The sequence below is a fragment of the Tetrao urogallus genome (assembly GCF_951394365.1).
Source record: "Tetrao urogallus genome assembly, chromosome: 2".
Lineage (NCBI taxonomy): Eukaryota > Metazoa > Chordata > Aves > Galliformes > Phasianidae > Tetrao > Tetrao urogallus.
The window spans coordinates 14,124,193-14,148,830 of record NC_136814.1 but is presented as its reverse complement, the minus strand read 5'-3'; the positions used below and the strand labels follow the sequence as shown (position 1 = coordinate 14,148,830).

Genomic DNA, 24,638 nt, shown 5'->3' with positions numbered 1-24,638 from the left:
GGCCTGCCAAGCTACTTAAGAATTCAAAGTCTTTGCCTTATTTAGGTCAGTGCTGAGACTCCATCACACCCCCTTTTCCCTTAAAAGTCTTCAAAAACGTCATAACGCTCACTTTGATTGTCATGGCTGAAGTTATACAATACACAGCATTTATGCTTATAAAACAAATTCAGTGAATAATTACTAGTTGAAAAGAAAAAGAAAAGCCTGCTGAGAGCAGAGGTTTTCCGTAAACACAAGTGATAAATCAAGTGTAAGCTTCAGCTTCAGACCCAGGGTCTGATACTTCTTTGGTCCAAGTGTATAAAATTCGCCCCAGAAACTACAATCCATGGTCAGCCACCTGACTTCGACGCTGCCTTACTGAGCTTTCAGTCTCTGAATCAGCTGAAGGCTGCTCATTCAAGTCTTCCATTTCTTCTTCTTCACCTGATTCTTTCCCAAGTGCCAAGTCCTCTTCAGAGTCATCAACACTTGAATTTGGAGCATCTTCTTCTGAGAGATCTTTTACCTCTGCAGCCTCTTCCGCATCATCTGCAGAAAGCTCTGTGGCCTCCTCCGGCTCTTCTAACACTGCATTCTCTGCATTCTCCACATTCTCCTTTGTAATTACTTCTAAACAAAAGAGTTCCATATGAAGTTAGACTGATATTCAGAACAATGTCTTTTGAAGATACACCATTAAATACATAAAACACATCTGGTACATTACAATATATTACAGCTCCAAAATATTCATGAACTTCGCTGAAAACTTTCGCATAGTACTATTTTTCCTCTTATTTTTCAATTCTTTCAAATAAACCTTCCATAGTCTTTCTCTTCCATGATCATTTGTTTTACTTGCATATCAGCCAGAGCACCTTCAAATGGTTCCACCAAGTTACAAACTAAAGACAGGACAGGTTGCTTGGCTCCTCGAAGAGATACATTACTAAACAGATCAGTGAGAAAGTGATACCGGTCAGCTCCGTCAGGTAACACTGCTGCTGGGTCAGTAAGCCAGCTGGATAGCAGACTGCAGCAGTACACTTTTTCTATCAATACAGTGATTCTGAAAAGAGTAGTTTTGCATATTGAAGAATTCTAAATTTGTCTAAAGTCTTACTACAAGTGTCACAGGTGCATCATCTAACACAGCAAACACAGATGTATGTAGTTACAAAATAAACTTTTAATTACAGTTTATTTTTGACACCATTTGATAGCACAGCTGTGCCACAAGCAGTTCTAGAACTTCACAGACATACGATCTTGACAACAGGCTCTGTTTCGTGTGCAAGCTTTTGCCTCCCACTCCCTATGGAGCAGAATGCTGGTCGGAAGCCCTCCCAATGGGCATCAGCAAGGTGTACCCTTTCTTTTTATTTGAAGTAGATGCGACACCCCACACCACATATTATTTCCTTTAAGATTAGTGAGTAACATTAAAATTTCAGAGGGAAATTTAGTTTTACATATGGTGAGGGAGGTAAAAAAAAGACATCTAATCACCAGGAGGCTAAATTTCCTCATATAGCTCATACAGGGACCCTCAAAGTCTCAATACTGTAACAAAGTCTGATGTATGGCTAATGATAAATTGCAGTGCAAGTTCCTCAACTGTCAGTTTATTTACTGCAGTATCTAGGTTTACTTGATTCTCCTTCCTTCTTTGCCCTTCTTCCCACAATACAGATAGAGAATTGTATAGATCTAGAATGTTCCTAAGACAATAAAGAGTAGAAAATAGGACATGGAAGTATCCTACCAAACCAAATCACTTTTACATTTAAGCACAGATCTAGCAAAGATGCAGCTACACAAAATAAACAAAACCCAGTATATTTATATAAGAAATAGTAATTTTGAAAGCCTCTAGCCACTTGTCAGTTCTGTAAGAAATAAATACTGCTGTTTGTTAGTAGTGTTGGATTTTTTTGTTGTTGTTTGCTTAACTTTCCTCTAAGCAAATGCTTTTATTAATATTTCAGACATACAAATTCTTGCCACTGGGTGATGACAGTGCACACATGGATTTACCGGCTGAGATTTAAGTGCCTGACAACACAGCGCCCTCCCTCCTACAAGCATACATTTAAAACTACAGCATCCCACCCACTTAGGAGTTCTTACCAGATGTTTCATTTCTGTAATTTGACTTTGATGGACAAAGGCAGTCTGAAATCAAAACCAGCATCTGGGTGGAGAAAAGAAGCCTTGGTTAACAAACACGTGTTTCATTCCAGCAGCCCCTACACTATTTTATTTGTACCTGATGCAAAAATATAATTGGCAAGCTGGTGATGAGAAGCAATAGTGTGACTTGGGATACATCGTTACTCATCTTCCATCACCTTATTACTGCACTGATTCTGAATTCATTTCTTTTTTCTACTTCAGAGACTTTCAATATACTTTCACTTCACACCATCTTCACTGGCAGGAGCTCTTAAAAAGGGAACTTGACAAAAAAGATTAGTGTGCTATAATTTGAATAGCAAAGTATTCTTAACAGCATGTAATTTTAGTACTCAAGAGGAGTGCTTTTCCATAACTCGAAATGTGCAAAAACCTGCTGAACAGCAAGATGTTGCTCAGAGAACAAGCGATAAATGATGGGCTTTACCACCATCACAGATATGATAATTCACTCAACAAGTCTGAATTTTTTCATTAGGCTAAAAAATGTCAATTGAATTTCACAAGATCTCAAGAACAACTTCAGAAAGAATACACAGTGCATATCCACCCCTGCCTGGATCTACATTGAGTGCTTAACACTTAGTTTATGCAATACATGTTAACTGCTTTGGCTTTTAAAATGGAAAGTAACATTACTGTCTCATTCAACTTCAAGCTCAAACTGCAAGAAAATCAGCAGATTTCCCTTCTGGAAGTGTTACAGGAAACAAAGAATGCAGTGGTCAGAAAGTCCTGAACAAATAATGTCTCTATGCATTTTTTTCTAGTCGCCTTCATAGCTATAGCAAGGAAATGCCTATCTTACTTTTCATCCTTTTAGATAAAATAAAATCTAGACAGTTGCATTAACTGGCTCAAGGCAAGAGCTGCCTGAAGGCAGCTTAATTAAGAATCTGGGGGAAAAAGTACAAGCTCAGTATATGAACGAACATTCTGTTTTCCATTTCATAGCTTCTGCCTCCTACCTCCCTGAATTTATTCAGAATTGAAATGCTTAGCACCTTCAGAAGAGATGCTCAAGAACCACTTAAGGATTTTTGTTGTATTTCGTACTCCAGAAATCTCCTTGCCCAAGATTTTCTATGCTTTGGCACGTTATGCAGTTCTGACCCACTGCCTCCCCAGTATACAAAAAGTACTTTAATCTTTCACATTCGATTCTGTCTTCTGATTTTGTCTTTGTTAGATCAGTGCTTTGATTGTTTTCCACAGCAGACTAAGGAAGATCTTTCTCTCATCACCATACATTAAGAATAGCACAAAGGAAATAAAAGAAACAAATGATGCAGTGTTGGAACTACATTTCAATCACAAAAGGTGTTAGAAGAGGTTGCAATATTAAGTGTACATTTTTTTCAACTTTTTTCAGTTTGGGAGTTGGGTCGTTGTTTGTTTGGTTTATTTTACAGTATGGGCTTTTCTTTTGTGGAGTGGAGGCTTTTCTTGTGCTTTTGTTTGGGTTTTAGGTAAGTAGAAAAACAATTTAAAAAATTCAACGCAGCCATTTGCTTCTAGTTGCCTTGATTTGTGTTCTTTTTTTGATAAAGTAGAATCTAGAAAGATGCAGCTGTTTTAATCGTACAATTAAAAAACATACAAGTACTGCATATATTTAAAAAGTGTTTTTGCCTAAACATATGCACCTGCATTGAAAGAACAGTTTATAAACGTTCGTTACACAACTTCTCTTTATTTCATCAGAATTTGGACTGAAGGGCAGAGATCCAAGTACCCAAAACAACTGCACTGAACAGCAATTTAGCAGCTAGTTAAGAACCCTTAGGCTCACCCCCGGTTTAACAGGCTTGCCAGTTGCAGGGTTTGCACCAAACCACTGATTTGTAGAAAACTCTTGTTCCCAGCTATATCTCCTTTTCCAGCTCACTTTCTCATTTCATGTTGAGATTAGAGAGTCACAGTGCTCAAGTATTACAAAAGAAAGTCATTTCAAACACACAGGTAAAGCAACTTTGAGTGTTTTCCCCACTAAGGGAACCCCCAGGGTTCAGGACACAGCTCTGAACTTTAACATAAAGCTTTCTTTAAATAACCTTCCCAATGTTTTGAAGATTCATATATCAGTGCATTCGTTCTGCTAATAAGACGTCCACTGATTAAGACTTAAAGCAGAAGATCACAGAAGAGAATGTAGTCTGTTTACTGAAGAGTGATCTGCAACCACAACATCAGTGTCTTCAAAATAGAGTAAGTAAATTAAAACCCCCTAAGTCTTCAAAGCCTTTCAGATTTTTGTCCTTTCATTTTGAGTAACAATACAGCAGCATACTTGTGTTGCTAACTCTCACAAATAGACTCCCATTTTAGCTAACAAAAAAATCCCTCTATAAAAGCCCGTCTTAAGGAGTTGGAGACTTTACATTGTCATTCTGACCACACACATGCAATCCTGAAGTCTTTAGCATGAAAGAACAACTTAAGTCATTGGTTTGGTATACAGACTAAGCAGATATAAACTTAAGCATAGGTTTCATAAATAGGCCAAATTATCTGAGTGAACAGCCCTAATCTTTACCTGAAGTAGGCAGCAAAACTAGCAGGGCAATCAGCAATACTAAATACTTCAGGATTTTAGTTGTATACCAATTGAAAAGCAATTTAGGACCAGGTACTGCATTATAACTTAAAGCACAGTTTTTGGTCCCACTGCCCTTCCCCAACCCCACCCCCCCTCCAAGTTACAACAGACTAAGATTTCCATGCAACTAAGAAAGCAATACATTTCCTTACCAAACCCAGGATCAGGCCAATCAGTAAGGTGGCCAAGATGAAGATTGCGTAAGAAATCCAAACATGAATTCCAAGAGTGTCCGTGAGGTAGCTATGAATTTGCTGGAAATGAGAAGGTACTTATTAACTTCATACCAAACACTGCATGCAATTCATTCTGCTGAAACCATTACATAAATCAGCATCTAATTAAGACCCTACACAACAGTATTTATGTATACACACCAAGCTTTTTGCACACAAACCCCAGCCCTTCTTTAAAAAAAAGTCTAGTACGACAGTTAAGCACACGATTAAGTCTCCCTTTTGTTTTACTGAATTTTCATGTTAATTTTACTGCAGATAGGCACATGGAATCATACTACAGGTAGATGTAGGAGATATACTCAGAGCATAGAGTAATGTATTATAGCATTCTTGGTTTCTCTATTTTCTGGAAGTACTTAAGTGAGATTAACAGGTCAGATGTACCTGTGGCATAAACCTGCACACGTGACTGTCAGAGAACACCAATGAAGGCATTTTAAACAAAGGTACTTCAGAAGTTAAACATTTTGAAACCAAAGAAGCATCGATGTCAGATTCAAAGCAGGTGTTATCTTATATCCATTTCCCAAGCCCATTGCCAAGCAAAAGACTCCATATAGAGCTTTATTCTCACAATTACACCTGGGAAGCAGAGTGGTGGACACTGTTGCAAGGATCAAAACACACTTAATCTTGGGAATTAATTCGCTAAGTAAAATAGAGCAATTTCTCTCTTATTGAAACTCTCTAGCTCTTAAGAGCCATCTATTCTACATAGATACGAAGTCAGTCTTTTTTTTTTTTTTTAAAAAAAAAGAGAAAAATCAGACTGCAACATGAAGATTTCTTTGAAATTGAACTGTTATTCAAACTTACATATTCATCTGCTTGAACTAAGCACCATATCAAACGGAACAGTCCAATAGGAAGTCAATTATAACATCGTATCTCTTCCAAGAGTACATCCATTAGGAAACAAACCACAAACATTTACAGAAGCTTTAATATTCCAAAGTTCAAAATTCATCTCTCTCTTCTCCTTAATATAAGAGCATCCAATATTTACTAAAGCCTATGCAAGGACAGCACAGAAAAATGAGTAAGGAAATGGACAGCTGAAATATCCATCTGAGTAAAAAGCAAATCAGAGAAAGTTCCTTGTCAGAATATTTAATCTTTCAGGAAGGAAACTAGGCAAGGACAACATTACACAAAAGAGGAAAAAACAGAAGGCTATAAAAAGTTATTGTTATCCAATGAAAGAAAGAATTAGAAGAGAGCTTGCCCAGGAAACCTAACTGAAAGTTTTATTTGATCCTGAGATAAACGCTTACTGGAAGTGTTGCAAATTCTACATAAACTCCCTACTACACTTATTTTTTGTACCAGATATTACAACAGCAAGACTTTTGCTCCAGATAGTCTTCCAATCTCAGCCACACTTGATGATGGTGAGAAAGAGCATGTTTCCTGGCCAAAATTGGAAAGATCTGAAAATCTTCAGTATTTGTGCAGGGAAAAACATCTTACAAATAAAGCACCTCAAAATAAGTTTTATAAGTTCAAAATATAGTCCAGTGTAAATTGTTTCTCTCTTGATCATTTTTCTACTGTCCAAGCTTTTCTTTTTTTAATGTGAATCTTGTTGGTAGTTTGAAATACAGATGCAGAGCGAACATTTTCAGTATTGATGATAACCTTTATAATCTAACTGCCACTTTTTGGCACAGGGCCTGTTGGCACTGCAAAACTTCTAGCACAAAGATACTACACATCCACTACATTTTAAGCATAAGGAAAATTTCAGTCTCATAAAATGATACAAGAAACATTCAACTACATTTTGACTTCTAAACAGAATATTATTTTAAGCATGTAGGTGGTATGGAATATATTACCACATAGTTACTTACCCTGATGCACCCAGAGAGATGAAATAATCCTGCCATACCATGCATCCTGAAACACAATGAAAAGGGAAGAAAAGGTTCTAGGACAAATAAGAGTTAAGATACACGAAAAAATGCTCAGAAGCCAGAAAAAATATTCTTCCTATGGACTTCTGATAACTGTCAGAATGAAATGAATGCAAATCATGTTTTCCCTATGTTATTATTCATTTAAGTTGGCTCAGTACAAAGCACTGAAACAATGATTTGAGACAGCATTCAAATTTAATAACAAAAAAGCTCCCACAGTTCAGCTTTGAGCATCTTTTCCCCACTCACAGCAGCATGCAGCTCTGTAGCTCCTCACCCTATTACTAAACATTGTATACCCACTGGATTTTTCATTTGAGTTTATACATAATAGTTTTAGTCAAAATGAAATGCAGTGCAGTCATACCTTTGTTCCACCTTTTACAACATGCAAGCAGTCCATGCGATTTCAAAGGCAATCCCAGCAATACCAGATACTAACCCCAGCAATAACAGATACTGTGTAAGCACTATGCTGTCTCCTACTCTAAAGAAAGACACAAGACTTCCTTCCAAACAAATATGTAAGAAAAGGTTACAGCTAAATGCTTCTGCCACAAGCAGCCGGAAATCAGGTAATCGTTCATATAAACATGCATTTGATTTCAGTACTTCGGAGATAGAACTGGCACTTACGTAGTGCTCAGTGGCTGTACTTTTTTCCTCCTTTAACACATTTTCAGAGATATACAAACAAACCTCAGCAGGCATGAACAAAATCAAACGCACAAAAAAACTTCACTTGAAGGTGAGAAGCTGCAAAAGGAGGCTGTTGATACAGACTGCTTCTACAAAGCCTACACATCTAGGGAATAAAGGCTTTTTGTCTTTCAGCTGTCAACATCGCACCCTTAATGAATACTGAGCTATAACATCTGTTAATAAAAACAAAGTATTACATTATAGAAGATGGAGACTTCCATCCTGCTACAGGCTCCACAGCTTCCCATTTTTTCTCTAGAACGTAACTTTGAAGATCTTCCAACGTCCGTGAGCCTCGGTATCTGCGAAATACTCCATCATTTGCACTGAAAATCATAAACACAAGTTGACAAACATCGCTTTAGCTCTATGGCAAAAACACAATCTATTCCTATGTTCCCTCCCTCCACGCCTCCCAGAAAACCAACAAAATCTACATACAGCGATTTGACTTGTCCAGGAAGCTCAACACCTACATATTTTCAGTGTTTCAAAAGTCATCTGATAGATAGTTGCAGTTTTTCCACCAGAATTAGTTTCTGCTGTTTACTGAAATTGCTATCATATTCACTCTAAAGTGAATACAAAACATATGAAGAAACAAAACAATTTTTACATACTTACCAGAATTAAAAAATTCTATCTACCAATACATATGGAAAATATGTACATGTATGGCTCAGGATCATGATTTAAAGGGCTCACTATTTATAAGATGTGATCCTTTACTGAAGACACACAAAAACCAGCTTTTGTGTTTTGTTTCCATCAGTATTCGTTGCAATGGGATTTACTAAAGCCACATAAGTTAAAGAAGTCCAATGAGGACTCTGTTAATATAATTAAAGCTATAAACAACAAATGGAAGTGAAACTGAAAGACAATACTCTTTCATTGACATCTATATTTCAGCATTACAGTGTAAAACAAGAGGCCAGAGGGACACAACTGCAACATAGTGGCATCAAGTCATCAGATTAAGAATTTAGTAGTAACAGAAGCAGTACTACATGATTAATAAGAAATTTCTGTACTATTTTACATGAGGCCTAGGCTGTCAATTATTAAAATGAGAAACTGAAAGTGATGCACTTCTGTAAGGTCAAGTGTTTCTCTTACAGATAACCAGGTTTCTAGATGGCAATAAATGCCAACTGGCATCAGTTCTTGTAAGTTATTAAACAATGCTTTCAGACTGAAAAAAGCATAACTTATTTAGGTATAAAATTGTTTGCAAGAAAAACCTTCCACTGTAAGTTAACAACACATTTGATATTCTGTAAATGCACTGTGATAATGAGAAGTGTTCTTTAAAAAAACTCAAAATAATTATGTAATCCAGTCAGCCATTACATCTTCCATACAATTGTACAAACGGGACAGAAAAGAGACCATGCATTGAAACAGACATTTTTTCAGTATGATACTTACTGGTAAATTGTAGGAAGTGTTGTGATAAAGAAACGACCACTCAATCCTACAAATGAAGAGAAAACACAAACAGTTGTGTAAAACTGAGAATTCCCCAGCATTCTGACTCACCTATAAACACCTACAGATCTGTATTTGCACACTAGAAAGCTGACTGCATAGCTTTTACCACTGCTTTCTAAAAACAAGTTTACAGTTTAATCTTCAGAACTGCTACAAACTAACAGGTAATAAATACTGTTGCCAAATCAAGTAAAATATTTACCTCAAGGAATGCTTGCTACAAGATTTCTCTTCATGAAATTCACTAATGACTATTTGCACACTGTTTTTGACCAGACAGACCAGCAATGCAACCTTCCAATCAAAAGGAAAAAGAGTCACAAAAAAAATGCACTTCTATTTCAGGATCCCAAGCGCTTACGTCTGTGTACAGCCTCATCCAGATGACCACTAGAAAATTGAGCCACTAATGATTGTAACAATGACTACAGTGCCTTTCTAACTCTGGCCCGGATTTTATTTCATGCTCCAGTTGATTTTAAATGATTTAGAGCTGTGCGTTTAAGACTGCCTGTACTTAAGTCATTAAATAAAGTAATCTCATTTGCTTGTTTGTTTCTTCAAAACAACCCTCGTATGCTGCACAACCTGCACAATTTGTGCTGGTATCCGTAGGAGGACAATTTATCTCACAAACACAACTGTAGCAAGACAATATTTTGGATATTTCTTGGTTCTTATCCCTCCTTCCCATATGTTATTCCTACATAGGTAAATACAAGTGCTATGCTAACATACTGATAATAAAGCTTGGGATGTTTCAACATTCCGTTCCGTAAAATATGTTTGGCCATGAGAGTAAATTTTCATATCATTCAGAAGGGTGGCTCGTAACAGCATTTTGGGCAAACATAAGGCATGGAAGCACAGACAAAGAGAGGTTGAAGCAGGGATCCATAGGGCTGGCTGGAAGCAATACCCACACTGAAAGCAGGCATTGCACTAATTCACAAGTTAACAGTCACAATGTAACACAACTTGGAGGACAAATTCTCCAAATGATCTAAACGATTCCCTGAATCACCAAAAATCAGCTGTGAGGGGAAAAAGTTTGGAGTTCTCTGACCTTGTGTTCAGTAATGCTACAGAGTTATAGGTGCAAGTGCACCCAGCATCACTGCAGCGTTTGGTACACCAATGGAAATCTCCCAGTCTATAGACTCATTGCAAGAGTCAGCTGTGAAACAAAGCTCCCAAACATCTGGTAAGCAGGCTTTCTGTAATGCTCAACTAAGGACAGTTGTCAAGTGAAGACACCAGCTGCTCTCTGCTTCCAAGACTGACGAGTGTGGGAGCCACGTGACACTACTGCTGCCTGACAACTAGGAAAGGCCACAAGATGGAGGAAGAACTTGCCTAAAAAACTGCAATACTCATAACTACCAACTTAAAGACTGCAGAGCAAGAAATAAGATATACTGATGCCATCTATTTAAAAACAAACAAACAAAAAAAAAAACAAAAAAAAACCAAAAAACAGACTTCAATGGTTATCAATCCATAGGTAAACAGTTTAACTTTCTTTAGTAAGGGCTGAATACCTTCAGCCATTCATACAAAGTTACATTGTAAGGCAGACAGGACAAATCACTTCTGTAACTTTTCCTTTTGTAAAGTTCTGAACTATCTCCTAAGGATCTGAGTCATTAATTAGCTTCCTACACCAGGAAGTTGGTAATGGAAAGGTATTTCAGCAAGAATACCTGCCTATAGAAACAAAGGGCAACCAGACTGAACTAATTCAGGTATTTTAAAATTTCATTACTAATTATTCTTTCACTGTAAACCCCTCTATAGAACGGAAAAAAAAAAAATTAAAATCAAACCAAGCACAAGCTTCTTTAACGTTCCAAGAGAGAAAGGCATCTTCACCTCAATTTTTCAGCACTCATCTTTTATTGCTGTGGGGGGCAGGATGGTGGGAAATCTTATAAAACAGTTTCAAGCCCTGGCAGCAGAAGGAAAGATAAAATAAACAAAAATGCAAGCATAAGAGTAGAATTAATCAAGCAGAAAGCAGAGCAGCACAAGAAAAACCGAAGCGGAAAGCTACGAAGACCTTAACAGGCTTAAGAGCAGAGAAAGTTAAGGGAATACTGAAAAACTCTGATATTCTAATGAGGACTATCCAGGCAAACGAAATAGTTAGCTTAAATCCCTCTTATCTGTAACCTATCCCTGAGCAAGTACCAATGGTCTTACAATGAGCAATGAAGTAAATAAACCAAAGTCTGTCGCCAAAATGTACTGAAGCATCCTAAAACTTCACTTGGAAGATTTTTTTGCATATTTAATACACCTTCTGAAAGTCAGCTTCAGCGAGCTAAGAACACACTGCAAATTTTTTTGGCACATGCCTAATACAAACTTTAACTGGCTAATAGTTTTAACTGGAAATAAAGTTAAGCACGTATTTACAAATCTAAAACCAACATATGCCATCATGTTGTCAGCAGGAAAATAAGAACAGGAAAAAAAAACCTAACAGCTTTGGTATTCACCACTCTCAAAAAAATACAGAGGATACAGAAGCTATCTGAAAAATACCACTGCTTTCAACAAGCAAGTATTCCAAGAAGATCAGGTATGGAATGGTAGTGTCTGATCTGCCCCTCTGATTAATACCCTTTATTGACAGTTCTGGCTGGCAGCGATGAGATCACTGACAGCAGGCTGAGGATATATATAAAAAATGATTTTAGGGGACTGGGGTGGGTAGCTCATGGAGCAGGCATACAAGTAGTATTTGTCTGTACTCCTATGGTAGCAGGGAAGGACACTGAGACGACCAGAAAAACCCATCCTATAAACACACAGCTGAGAGGCTAGCGCAAACGCAAAAATTTGGGGTTCTCTGATCATGGGGCAGTCTACTCAGCAAGTGGCATCAGGTCTGCCACTGGGTATCACCTGTCTCAAACAGGGAAACAGATCCTTGCCCAGAAGCTCGTGGGACTTGTAGAAAGGGCTTTAAACTAGATATGAAGGGGGAAAGGGATAAAACCAAGCCCACTAGAAATGAGCCTGGGGGAGCAGTAATGGGATTAGAGGTCAAGTGAGGGGCTCAGCTGAAGTGCATCTACGCCAACACATGCACATGCAGCATGGACAGCAAACAAGAAGAGTTGGAAGCCATTGTATGGCAGGCAAGCGATGACCTAGTTGCCATTACGGAAACATGGTGGGACCACTCCCATGACTGGAGTGCTGCAATGGCTGGCTACAGACTCTTCAGGAAGGATAGAGAAGAAAGGATGGGTGGCAGCATGGCTCTTTATATTAGAGAGTGCATTGATGCTACTGAGCTTGTGGCTGGGGATGATAAGGCTGAATTCCTATGGGTAAAGATCAGGGGAAGGGAGACATCCTGATGGGCGCCTGTTATAGACCGCAGAACCAGGATGAAGAGACAAATGAAGAGTTCTACAGGCAGCTGGCAGAAGCTGTGTGATCGCCAGCCCTTGTCCTCATGGGGGACTTCAACTTCCCCAACATATGCTGGAAATACAACAGTGCAGAAGAAGCAGTCTAGGAGGTTTCTGGAGTGTAAAGAGGATAACTTTCTCACAGCTGGTGAGAGAGCCAATAAGAGCTGCCTTGCTAGACCTGAGAAGGTCTGGTGGGAGATGTGGAGGTCGGGTGCTGTCTTGGACAGAACAATCATGAAATGGTAGAGTTTTCGATTCTTGGTGGAGTTGAGGGGGAGTAGCAAAACTGCTACCTGGGACTTCTGGAGGGCGGATTTTGAATTGCTCAGAAGACTATTAGGGGAAGTCCCCCGGGATCCAGTGTTAGAGAGTAAAGGGGCCCAAGATGGCTGGTTGCTCTTTAAGAAGGAAGTCTTAAAGGCACAGGAGCTCACTGTCCCCTTGAGCCACAAAACGAGCCGGTGGGGAAGACCGGTGTGGATGAATAGGGAGCTATTCTTGAGGCTCCAGGAGAAAAAGAGAATTGATCTCCTGTGGAAGAAGGAACAGGCAACTCAGAAAGAGTACAGAGAAGTTAAGACGCATAGAGAGAAAATCAGAAAGGCAAAAGCCCAGCTTGAACTCAACCTGGCCGCTGGGGTAAAAAGGAACAGGAAACTCTTCTACAAATTCAGCAACAGTAAGAAGAGATTAAGGAGAATCTCCATTCTTTACTGGATGAGGCTGGGAATGTGACCACTGAAGATACGGAAAAGGCAGAGGTTCTGAATGCCTTCTTTACATCTGTCTTTAAAGGTCAGACCAGTTATCCTAAGGGTACTCCACGCTCTGACCTGGTAGCCTTGATGGTGGGGGCAGACTAAACCCACACACGGCTCAGGAGGACACAGGCATCTATTACTCCAACTGGACTGTCACAAGTCCATTGGGCCACATGAGATTCACCCAAGAGTGCTGAGGGAACTGGCAGAGGTGACAGCCGTGCCACTTTCCATCATTTATCAGTGCTCCTTAATGACTGATGAGGTCCCTGAAGACTGGACGCTTGCCAGCGTGACTCCCATCTACAAGAAAGGTCATAAGGAGGACCTGCGGAACTACAGGCCTGTTAGCCTGACTTCAGTGCCAGGGAAGCTTATGGAGCAGATTGTCTTGAGGGAGATCACGTGGCACATGTGGGACAACTGGGGGATCAGGCCTAACCAGCATGGGTTCACAAAGGGCAGGTCCTGCTTGACCGACCTCATCTCCTTCTGTGATGTTCTGACCCGGGCTGGGCGTTAGGAAGTACTGCTTTTCTGAAAGAGTGCTCAGCACTGGAATGGGCTGCCCAGGGAGGTGGTGGAATCACTGACCATGGAGTGTTCAAAGAACATTTGGACATTGTGTTGAGGGACATGGTTCAGTGAGAACCATTGGTGATGGGTGCATGATCTTGAAGGTCTTTTCCAACCTCGGTGATTCTGTGATACGGAAAATCCAAAACATCTTGTTTTAAGAGGAGTGGTGATAAATGTTGAGATTGAGAACTTAAAGGCACTACAGAAAACTCTGAAATCCAGAAGCATGTCCATTATTTGTTCTTAAAATACCAAATGTTTCAATAGAAGTGACAAGGAAGGACTAAGTACTTTGAGATCGGTGTGTCAAGTGACCGAAACATGTTGTAAATCCATTAAGCATTGCTTCTTCCTGTAGCAACTGTAATTAAGCGCCGTGAATGGTTACTTTGCCCTTTAGAGTTCTGAAATGCAATTTTACGCAAATCTACAGACACCTAGTGTTTTTTCCCTTATTTTACGTATTTTCAACTACTTTCTCTGGGCAAGTGAAAAACAGGAGATTGGGCACTTAAGCACAAGAACTGAAAGAAAGACTGGGGTATTTTTACTATAGCCTTGTACTTCAGTTACTTCAGAAAGATTCCAAAGGAACTTGCATACCTCCAAAACATCATCACCACAAAGAGGTCAAATCTGTAATAAGTCTTTGCTTTCTAATTTGAGTATCTACAGCCTTCATACTCTGTGCTGAATGGGATATTGCAGGTATATTAGGCACACACTGGCACGAATGCATCATTTTTGCCAATTCTTTGACTCACAGAAATCAAACACCTTCTGAGAACAAGACTCTGAGCACTATTAGAAATTCAAATATTTGAGGAACTTCTAGTTAAAAGTCACACCTAAGACCTTTACTACTTTGCATCACTCAAAAGTCAGATAAATTCAGACCCAACGAAAACTTCAAATACACAGTCCCTCCAGTTCACAACATAAGCATTCAATTCTGTACTGGGAAGACTAATGTCTTCAAATCCCAAACATTTTATTCTCAAAGTCTCACTTTAGGAGTGCAATTCTAAGTTGATCACAGTGAAATGTCATAATCAAGACAGAAATCCCAAAACTTGAATAACACCTAAGCAAAGAACCTCTAATTGGGAGATAATTAGAAGATGGGATTATAATGGATCTTCACTCACAGTCTTAACTCCAGAGTAAGCACTACTTTATGTGAAGAAGCAGAAATAGGCTACAAATTTTATTTATGTAAAAATTGCTTGTGTTCAAACTCACCTTTATTGAACTGTTATTAATTTTTATGCACACTATAGGCAAGCCTAACACCAAGAGGTCGGTGTATCGGAACACAGTTTACACATTCAAAACTCTGAAAAGAATCGCCAAAGCAGGAACAAAAAAGATTGTATTTATGCTTCTGTGGACTGGTAGGAAGTTGCTTTTGTAAGCATTCGCATACATGCATCAAGACAAGAAAAAACAAGGCTGCACTTTAAAAGCACTAATACAATTAAACAAGACAAACAAACAGCATCATAATGCAAATCACTAAAAGCTTATTAAAGCCAGCTCGCACTGTGGTAGCGGTACTATGCTCTGAAGCACAGAAATTGGAGGTAACAGAACTGTTAACCCAGGTACTCTAATAAAATAAAGCTCATTCAGATACTGATACTTAATTACTTTTATTTAAAAAAATTGTCTACATACTGTACCTGGCTCTTGAGTGACATCCACTTTTCCCACAGTGATATCCATGTGCTCACTTTCTTTTGCAAAACTCTCCCATATCAATTCAATCTGTTGACAAGCTGGACACCAAGGAGCATAGCTAAAGAAGGCAGGGGAAAAAAGGTTAAAATATTTTTATCTCTTCATACACATGCATTCAAATTAGTTTACCATATAGAGAAAATACAAACAGATCAACCACAGGAAAAAAAATGCAGTTTTTCATAATCAATACTATTGAATAAGATAATCAAGTGGTTTTGCATCAAACTACACTCGTTTTAATGTCGTTAAAACAAACAGTATTTCTCAAACTTGAGGAAATTTATATCTAGAACCATCACCAGACATTGTTTATTCTATTTACATAGCAAAATAAACTTATTTTTACGGCAGCTATCCAAATTATTAAAACCAGGCTGCCCTCTGAAATGGTATCATTCAATTAAGCATTTTGCATTGATTTCCCACATCTCTGCACTGCCAGAAATTACACTGGCCTCAGCCTGCTACTCAATACATTAGAGCATGCCCTTTTCAATAGCGCTCTTTAGAGATTTAAAGGAAGTTCACATTAAATGTCTACTGTTCGCACTGTTTTGCTTTTCCTTAGGATTACTTTCAGTAAGACAAGAACACATTTTAAGAGTTGAGTTTTCTACACTATTCGAGCATTAAAACCATTCAAATCAAGTTTGACATTCTGACTGATATTATCAATATGGAGATAGAATGGCTGATTTGAAAGTCCAAGTCAGAAAACATTTACGTTTTGATAGAACCCCATTTGCCATCTTTATGTATTTTGTCTTAACAAGACTGACAAAGCCTGTGTCAAGCTTCCACAGCTTGCAATGCTTGGTTACATATTCCTATTAGGCAAATATATGTGCTACGCCTAGTTTTTCTGTGAGCTACAGCTCACAGAATGGGAGCCAGAATGTATACATCTATAATATTTTAAAAGGTAAGACATCAAAATCAGTTGGCTAGAGACACTATTTGTCACAGTACTCAATACACACAACCACATTTCTCATCCACTCTTAACAGAAAGAGGAAATCTCTTCATGGGCTGAGTCCAATATCTGTAATAGCCCACATACCCACAATACTCTGACTGCCTCACCCCTTTGGTCTGACTGCCAGTACTGCTGTCCAGTGCACACAGAGGCACTTCTCGCTGCATGGTGGTTTTCTAATCAGGAATGCTTACTCTCAAGCCAAAAATGTTTCACATAAACAAAAAAAAAAAAACAAAAAAACAAAACAAAACAAACAAAAAAAAAAAACACCAAAACAAAAAACCCTGAAACAATTTCTCATGGAAGAGATAGAATCAAGCTTCCTGAGTAATTAGTAGGTTTCAAAACCTTTACAAAAAAAAAAAAATTGTTTTGGAAATGAAATCTTGTAATTTTGATGTTAAAACAACAGTAGTTAAAATCAGAAGTTTCTATTACAGTAAAATACAATGTGCATTTTTAAGTATTAAAGCTAATATTGTGGGTTTTGTGAAACAGCATTTTTTTATGAGAACATCTGAAAAAAAGTACATAAATCTAATCGTGCCAAGAAACAGCTTGTCAATATTGTTTAAAAGGATGCTGGAAAAAAAATCTCCACACAGAGCTGCTGCCCTGTGGAGAGCTTTTATTAATAGTTTGACAGATACTGTACTTTAGAAACAGACTACATTTTATTACAATAGTTTGAGTGACAGGTAAGAAACCACATGTCAGATAACGCTACCGATGCTGCTCTAAAATTAAAGACAGAAGTTTGAATGTTTTCTAAATCCAGCTTCTCTGGATGAGTCAAATTCATCTATTAATCTTCAGCCTGCTTAAGGTGTACCTGAAATACATACTTTTGTATAGGTATAAGAAGTCGTATACACACACACTATAGAGAAAGAGAGAGCAGTAGGAAAGCAGATCCATGTGTGTGCTAACTAGTCTTTATTATAGTCTATCAATTCATACGACACAAGAACAGGTCATTTACAAAAGCAGATGCAACCTGAACCTCTTCAGGTACACTCCACAAACAGACAAGGAAACCATTAGCACTTCTGTACAAGCAGTGTTTGGGCTGCTGCTCCTCAAGCTCTCCCTCCTGCACCAGTGGGTATGTTTAACTCTTAACATGTTGTTTGCACCGTGTCCCATGGCCGTACCAGTGTTCCAAGTAAATAGCACTTGGGTCTTTCTCTACTTGAAGCCTATTGGAATTACAGCCAAGACCCGGACAGTTGGTTGACAAAAGAAAGTTTCCCATAGGTTGGTGCATATTGAAAAGTAATTTAAAAGAAATCTGATTCAACACCTCCTATCTATAAATTACACATTGTCAAGTTTGTTATCACAAGCATGTACATACCCATGATACCTCATCTGCGGCCTTACTTGGCCTCTTACACAGCACAGAGCTTTACAGTTTAAATATCCTCATCCATCACCTCACTGCTGTAAATAAGGCAAATGCCTATCTAATGGTCTGAGCCATTGCAATAGATATAAGTTGATTAAAATCACTGTTTCAAAGAAGCCAGGTGCCTTCCCATCCCAACCCCTTACAGGATTAGAATTTTTCTACAGAGGGAATAAGAATGTCTGGAAGCAGAATGTTAAGCTCTTTAAGTCAAGACAAGCAAAATCTATTTCCATCTCCATGAACAGCTGGATTAGCTCGCACTTGCAGTGATTTGTGCATTACACAGGCACATAAGAACAAGTCTTGGCTTTCAAACATCAGCAACTGCATTGATGGCTGCAATAAAATAAAACTTGAGGTAAAATCTGTTTGAATAAGCATGCCATTCAGTCGTATCACTGGAGGCAATTAGTAAACACAGAAAGATTTGACCTAGATTTCCTGATTCACAACGTAGCAGGCCACAGCACTGATCATTTCCACTCTTAACTGTTTGGCTAGGGAATTGACCAATTCACTCATCTTCAGACAAACTAAGTTATTTACTATTGCCTGTTTAGTATCATCATTAGTGACTATGGACACTGAACAGAAGTAACCCTGAATACTGTTCTTCACTTTGCTGTGTTGGCAGTTTCAGGTCGCAGGAATCTGCGAATAAAGGTAAAACAGCTTGCAACAACGGAGGAGAATTTCAAGAGAAAAAAACAGCAAAGCAGTGAAGATGGAGATCTCCTGTTCATTCTAGCTTCTCCCCATTCCAAAACACACAATTTATCTCTCTCTTCTATGAAAGGCATCGTTTAAAACAAACCATGCTATCAGTCTGATTTCAGATCAGAAGTACTATAAAAATAAGAGGCGCAATTGTTGAGACAGCTCCTCATAGAAAGGTACCAGCAACAATAGAGAAGATATTTTTATTGTGTCAACTAGTTTTCTCACTTGCCTGACAAATTCTGAACACTAAAACAAGCTAATGTTTAGAAAAAGTAAAGATTTTGTAACATTGAAACACAAGAATTTACTAAGTGCTCAGCCCTCCACATCAGCCATAAAACCATACAACTGACTGACAATACAGATGTCCAGTAAGAAAATACTGTAAAACAATAAAGCACAGTTGAAAGCAGAGGTCCAAGCTTCTCCCAAACCTTCAACAGGTGAGTAAAGCAGATGGCTAATTAGTCCTATGGCAAGACTTCATTTAAAATAATTGAAGCTTAAGCACCCTAAAAGCATGTAGAACAGTAGTTCTCAGACCTTCTCCATTCAAGCACTCACCCCAAAAAGATCACTTAGATCTGTTCTTAAGCTAAGGAGTACTACAAAGTAAAACTGCTATACTTGAGATTGCTTTCTCCTTTGAACCAGGTTTCTACAGCCTTCACACGTGAAAATCCTATCATGAAATGCTGCAGCCCAAGACATCCTTCCTCACTAGAGTCTAACAGAAAAAAAAAAAAAAAAAAAAACAAGTGAGGAAGGAAGCTACTCAACTATGCCATAAGTCAAGCAGTCACTGTTTCCTCGAGAGACTAATGGGAGCACACTAGCTGCAAGTGAGCAAGAGGAAAGAACTCCAGTAGGAATTGCAGACTGCCAAGAACCAGTGTGAGCTGGGAAAGAGGACAAGCAGCACAACTACTGTTCTTCTCAGTGACACACATTTTTCCCCTTCAAATTACGCACAGAAACATGCCAAAGGCTTAATGAGTATAGAAACAACATATTTAGGCTAGCTATTCCTCCTTCACATCTTCAACTGCTCTCCTTTATATTCTGTGCACTCTCCCCATCTCCATTATTTCCAACTGTTAATATACAGTATTATATTTTATCATTGGCAACTCTAATTGAAATCATTGCATCATTCATCTTCTTATCTGCAGCAAGGGCTACTAAGTAGTACACAGTATTTCCTATCCTCAGAGTCCCAGAACAGATGCTTCACAACAGTTAAGTAAGCCTACAAATTGCTAAAACCCTAGCAAACATGCTTGCAGCATTCATTACAACATCTGAGAGGAGCCAAATAACTTCTTTCTATAAACCTATTTCTGTGGACCAACAGTATTTTTTAAAGGTATTGCTGTGCTAGGTTTGAACTTGAATAGGAGCTCACAAAAGCTTAAGAGATTATTTTAAAGACACAAGCAGGATATCTAGACCATTTAATGCAGCCCAAACCAAGGGCTAAGCAGAAGCCAGGCACTGCTGTTGTCTGACCAGAATGGCAATGCACTAAGATGTTGTTCTGGAGACTTCATTTCAGAGCTAGAAAGCTAGCTCCCATTTTGCTGTATTTCCCTCAGCCACCTGACACGCACATCTCTTCCAGTAATATCCAAATCAAGGGAAAAGCAACTGCTGACCATTGTGGGCTAATACACACTAAGCCAATGAAATCAGGTTCCCTAGAAGAACGTTTGAAGTGCCACCCACCACTCATTCTACAGACTAATGAAGTGCACTTTAACCTTTCAAGAACAAGATGGGAAGCAAGGCCACATATATTGGAATTATTCAGCTTTCTACTTTCAAGAACAAGAGAACTGTAAGAGTGCCATCTGCAATCCAGATGAAAAAACAAATGTTCCATTCACAAGGTTTTATTTTATTTTTCAAAAGGACAGAGCATTCATCTTGAAAACAGAATGCCTAACAACCCCTGAAAAATGGATGCAAAATCTTCAATATTTCAGTAAACTAAGTTCCATCATTCGGTACAGTTTTGTCCTTCTGACAATAGTAAAGCATCTGCTACCAAGGATATTTCAGATTCACATTTTATCAGTTTCTGTTCAGCCACTGTGTGGCAAAGACAATGTTCAGTTATTAAACAAGAATTCACAGATCATTTGGTTGCTTCCTCTCAACTCAGTCAAGGTCCGCAGAAGCTGCACAACCAAACAGAAGCTCTAGCATTTGGGTTTTGTTTGTTTTTACTATTAGGACAAAGAGAAGTCTAGAAAGACAGAAGATGAGACCATACTCTTACAAGTGACGAAGTTCCCCAATCTTACTGAGTTCTGAATCTAGGTGAATTGTTGAATAATTTACTGAATTCTGAAGTTTTATTGAGTCTTTTGAGCAGTTTAAAAGCATTAAACCATGCAAACGGCAACACATTCAGCTAGACTTACAGCATGCTCATTTGGAAGTGTGGCTTCCATAGGACGACTGGGCACTGACCCCTTGTGATAACTTCACCTACTAAGCAGTATAACAATATCTAACTATAAACAACAAGGAAATAAATAACGGGCCTATGCTGTATGCTATTAAGCTAGATTTGAAAACATGATTTATTGCTTACTTCTTACTACTATGGTTATTACTCCCCAAAGCCGTGGCGAGAATTAAAACTGACAATTGTAACATCCATTTTCAGGATCATGTAGCATTATTACTTCATTGAAGGGAACCAAAATATTTTACATCCTACGTGGGAACTGAAGTAGAGATTTTCTCAGTGGCAAACACATGAAGTGCTGTAGGATCAACAGGAGTTACTTTATAATCAGAAGCATAAAGACTACTAACATTTATCTGCTTCGAGAAGAAGAGGAAGTTAAATTAAGATCAATCAAGTGTGGAATGAGCTATGTTCACAAATGCGAAATGCACCAGCCTGTAACAAGGACAGAGACCAGGAATTAGTATTCTATTTCCCCAACAGACACAACATTAAAAATAAAGACAAAAAGCTCCTCACACTAGCCAAACATTATCATGCAGCTAGAAATAATGAAGCTTTTTGCAACAGTTTATTCCAGCATCATACTTCCAGCATTTCAGCAAAGGTCTGCATGCTGTGATAGTAACAGCAAGCAACAAGTGTCTGTAAAAGACATCGTAACACAAAGTTATCCAGAACATTATCATCCAAATGCAGCAGCGCTTCTAGGGCCTGCAGTTTTATCAGCTACAAATAACTGATTATTTATAAGTAGTCAGTCAAGTACACACACTTCAGCTAGGAGGGATGAAGGAAGAAGAATCCTATTACTCCTACGAATCCTGCATACAAGTTATTTCTGGCTTAAGTCTGTCCATTCATACAACCAGGAACAAATAAAAATAGTGGCAGTACATGGTAGTTAGCCTACACTACTTTCATAAATGGAAAAAAAAAAAAAAAAAGACTTTTCTTTCCTGACAGCTTTTGCATTTAAAAAAAGTAAATAAAGTCGCAGCAGGTTCTCTAACTGAATGAAGTTTGATGAACAGCGCTGCAGCCTTGCCAACAGACTCATGCAGCGCAGAAGTCAGTGAAGTGTAGAACTCCTGTCTACACCACCAGCTCTAAGCTACATAACAATCAGCAGCAGGCAAATCTGCCGATATGAGAACAGCTGTAAGAATCACAAGAAACTAATTCTGAATCTCAAACTTCATTCAGAAACAGCAGCATTAAGTTAGCATCCTCATGAGATGCAAAGATTCCTTCTCAGAAGTAGAAGCATTAGAAGTGTGCCAAAGAAAGTAGCATGGAGGACCAAGTTCCTTTCCCACATGAAGCACAGTCCACAAAAAAGAAAAAACCAACGGTAATTTACTTCACTTGAAATGCTGCTCCATTGCCTAAAGACACACAAAGCAATCTAAACTGCTCATCATCCCAACCACTTCTGATTTCAGTCAGTTCCTGTCTTCTTCCTTGCATGCACCAGTAGTTACTCAAACGCTTTCTCAGAAATACAAGAAAGCGCTGAATCACCTTAAGTAGTTTATATCCTCCCTAGGATTCACTGAGCTGTGTATTAATAGGCAAGTTCATAGAACTCCCACTAGGGCCTGAATGTCAGAACAAGATAAACAAATATTGGATCAAAAAATAAAAATAAGACAACTCAAAACCAAACCAGCAATCCCCTGTCCCCTGTTGCCACAGTGGGTATCCCTGGGCCTCTGAGCAGCCATTTCAGGATCACCTCCATCCATTCACTGGAAATGTGAGGTCTCCAGTGTGATCCAGAGCACCACAGCCCGCGGAGGAGTGACAGTCCCTCTCCCTCTAAAAAGACCAGAATAATTCAAATTCAATACTGAAGAAGAATAAAACTTTGAGCAGCTGAAGAAACATTTATGAAGGAGCACAAGTTCAGATGTTGGTGGGCCAGATCCTCTTTCACTACTCAGTCTGTTCAAAACTGTTGAAACACCTCCACAGAGGAGTAAATAGCACACACACCACAATAAAGTCCCACTTCATATCTGCACAACACACAGCTACCATACACATACACAGCTTAAACTGTTCCTTCCTTTTTTCCCTTCTAAATGCAAACAGGCGAGCTCCCCTCCAAGCATAAGACACCATGTGCCCTTCAGCAAGTTTCACACCACCAGGGAAGTCAGGACACCACTGAAGTCATCCAGCAGCACTCAAAGCCCTGCCCACAACTAGCGAACCTCTACAGCCGTCAGAAAGATAAAGCATCGGCAGCACTGAAAAATTAACGAAGCATAACGCACAACCCTTAAAGAGTAAGAACACTTACGGCACCACGGCACACCGCGTTATTTACGCAACACCACTCCTGCTAAGCCCTGCCTGCCCGATTCAGCCCTCCTAGCTCACGCGAATCTCAGCGAAGGCCCGCCCCACACGAGCAGCACGACGCGCGCTGCCTAACGTCGCACCCGTGCGGGACCAAACTCGGAGGAAAGGCCCCTTCAGCAGCCCCCAAAGCCCGGCGCACAGCGCGCCCGTCAGCTCGAGGCCACCAAGGGGACTTCGCAGCGGGCGCTGGAGGTGCGGCGGGGCAGGAGGAGCCCCCAGGCCCACTCCCAGGCCGCGGCAGCCCGCAGGCGGTCAGAGGCCTCCCCGGCTCCGCGCCGGGCCGGGCAGCACAGAGCCGAGGCGAGGCCAGACCCCGCGGCCGCTCCGAAAGGCTGAGCCCCCCCATGCCACACCACCCCAACCCCAGGCGGGCGAGCGGCCGTTACTCACAACTCCACCATCCACTGGCCCTGCAGCACCAGGCTCCAGTTGGAGCCGCTCAGCACCCGCATGCGGCTCCGCGGCTCGCCGGGACTGCCCGCGGGCGACGAGGAGAAGACCGAGGCGGCGAGAGGGCCGAGCGCAGCCGCCAAAAGCAGGGCCGCGCCGCCGCTGGCCGCCATGTTGCCCCCGCCCGGCCCAGGAAGTGAAGGGAGGTGGCGGCCCCCGCCCAACTGCCGCTGCGGGGGCGGGGCCGCCGCGGGAGCGCGAAGGGCGCGCGGTGTGGCCGTTGGCCATGTGGAGGCGGCTGTTGTGGCGGCGCGCAACTTTCCTGAAGGAAAGCCGCCTCGTCACGAGCTCCGGCCTTGCCCGCGCGAATGCTCCGCTGTACTCGAGCGGGTTTATGAGCGTTTGTTGTGTCGAGGGCACCCATAATGGGGTGCCGTCTTCAGGTACTCACTGTTCTTTATAGACTAAACCGAGGTTCCCACTGGCCCCGCTCCTTTAGCTCGCCCCGGGTGGTAGCCTTCCCCTGGAGTGAAACAGCTCCACTCCTCCTAACAGCCAGCTAACTCAGCCTGCTAAATTGGCCGGAATAAAGCTGAGGAGGTCATTCTAAACGTTTGGTCTCCCTTCCTGCCAGATATGGGTT

At 40.0% G+C, this 24,638-nt stretch overlaps 1 protein-coding gene across 1 annotated transcript; it reads right to left on the bottom strand.

Annotated features, from left to right (window-relative positions):
- Positions 1-322: 322 nt before the first annotated feature.
- On the bottom strand, positions 323-24,168 carry TMX4 (thioredoxin related transmembrane protein 4; the record flags this gene model as incomplete). Its single annotated transcript, XM_079550048.1, has 8 exons — positions 323-615; positions 2,116-2,179; positions 4,933-5,034; positions 6,873-6,918; positions 7,838-7,966; positions 9,072-9,117; positions 15,585-15,700; positions 23,996-24,168. 8 exons carry the CDS (start codon positions 24,166-24,168, stop codon positions 323-325), a joined length of 969 nt encoding a protein of 322 aa, XP_079406174.1.
- Positions 24,169-24,638: the final 470 nt, after the last annotated feature.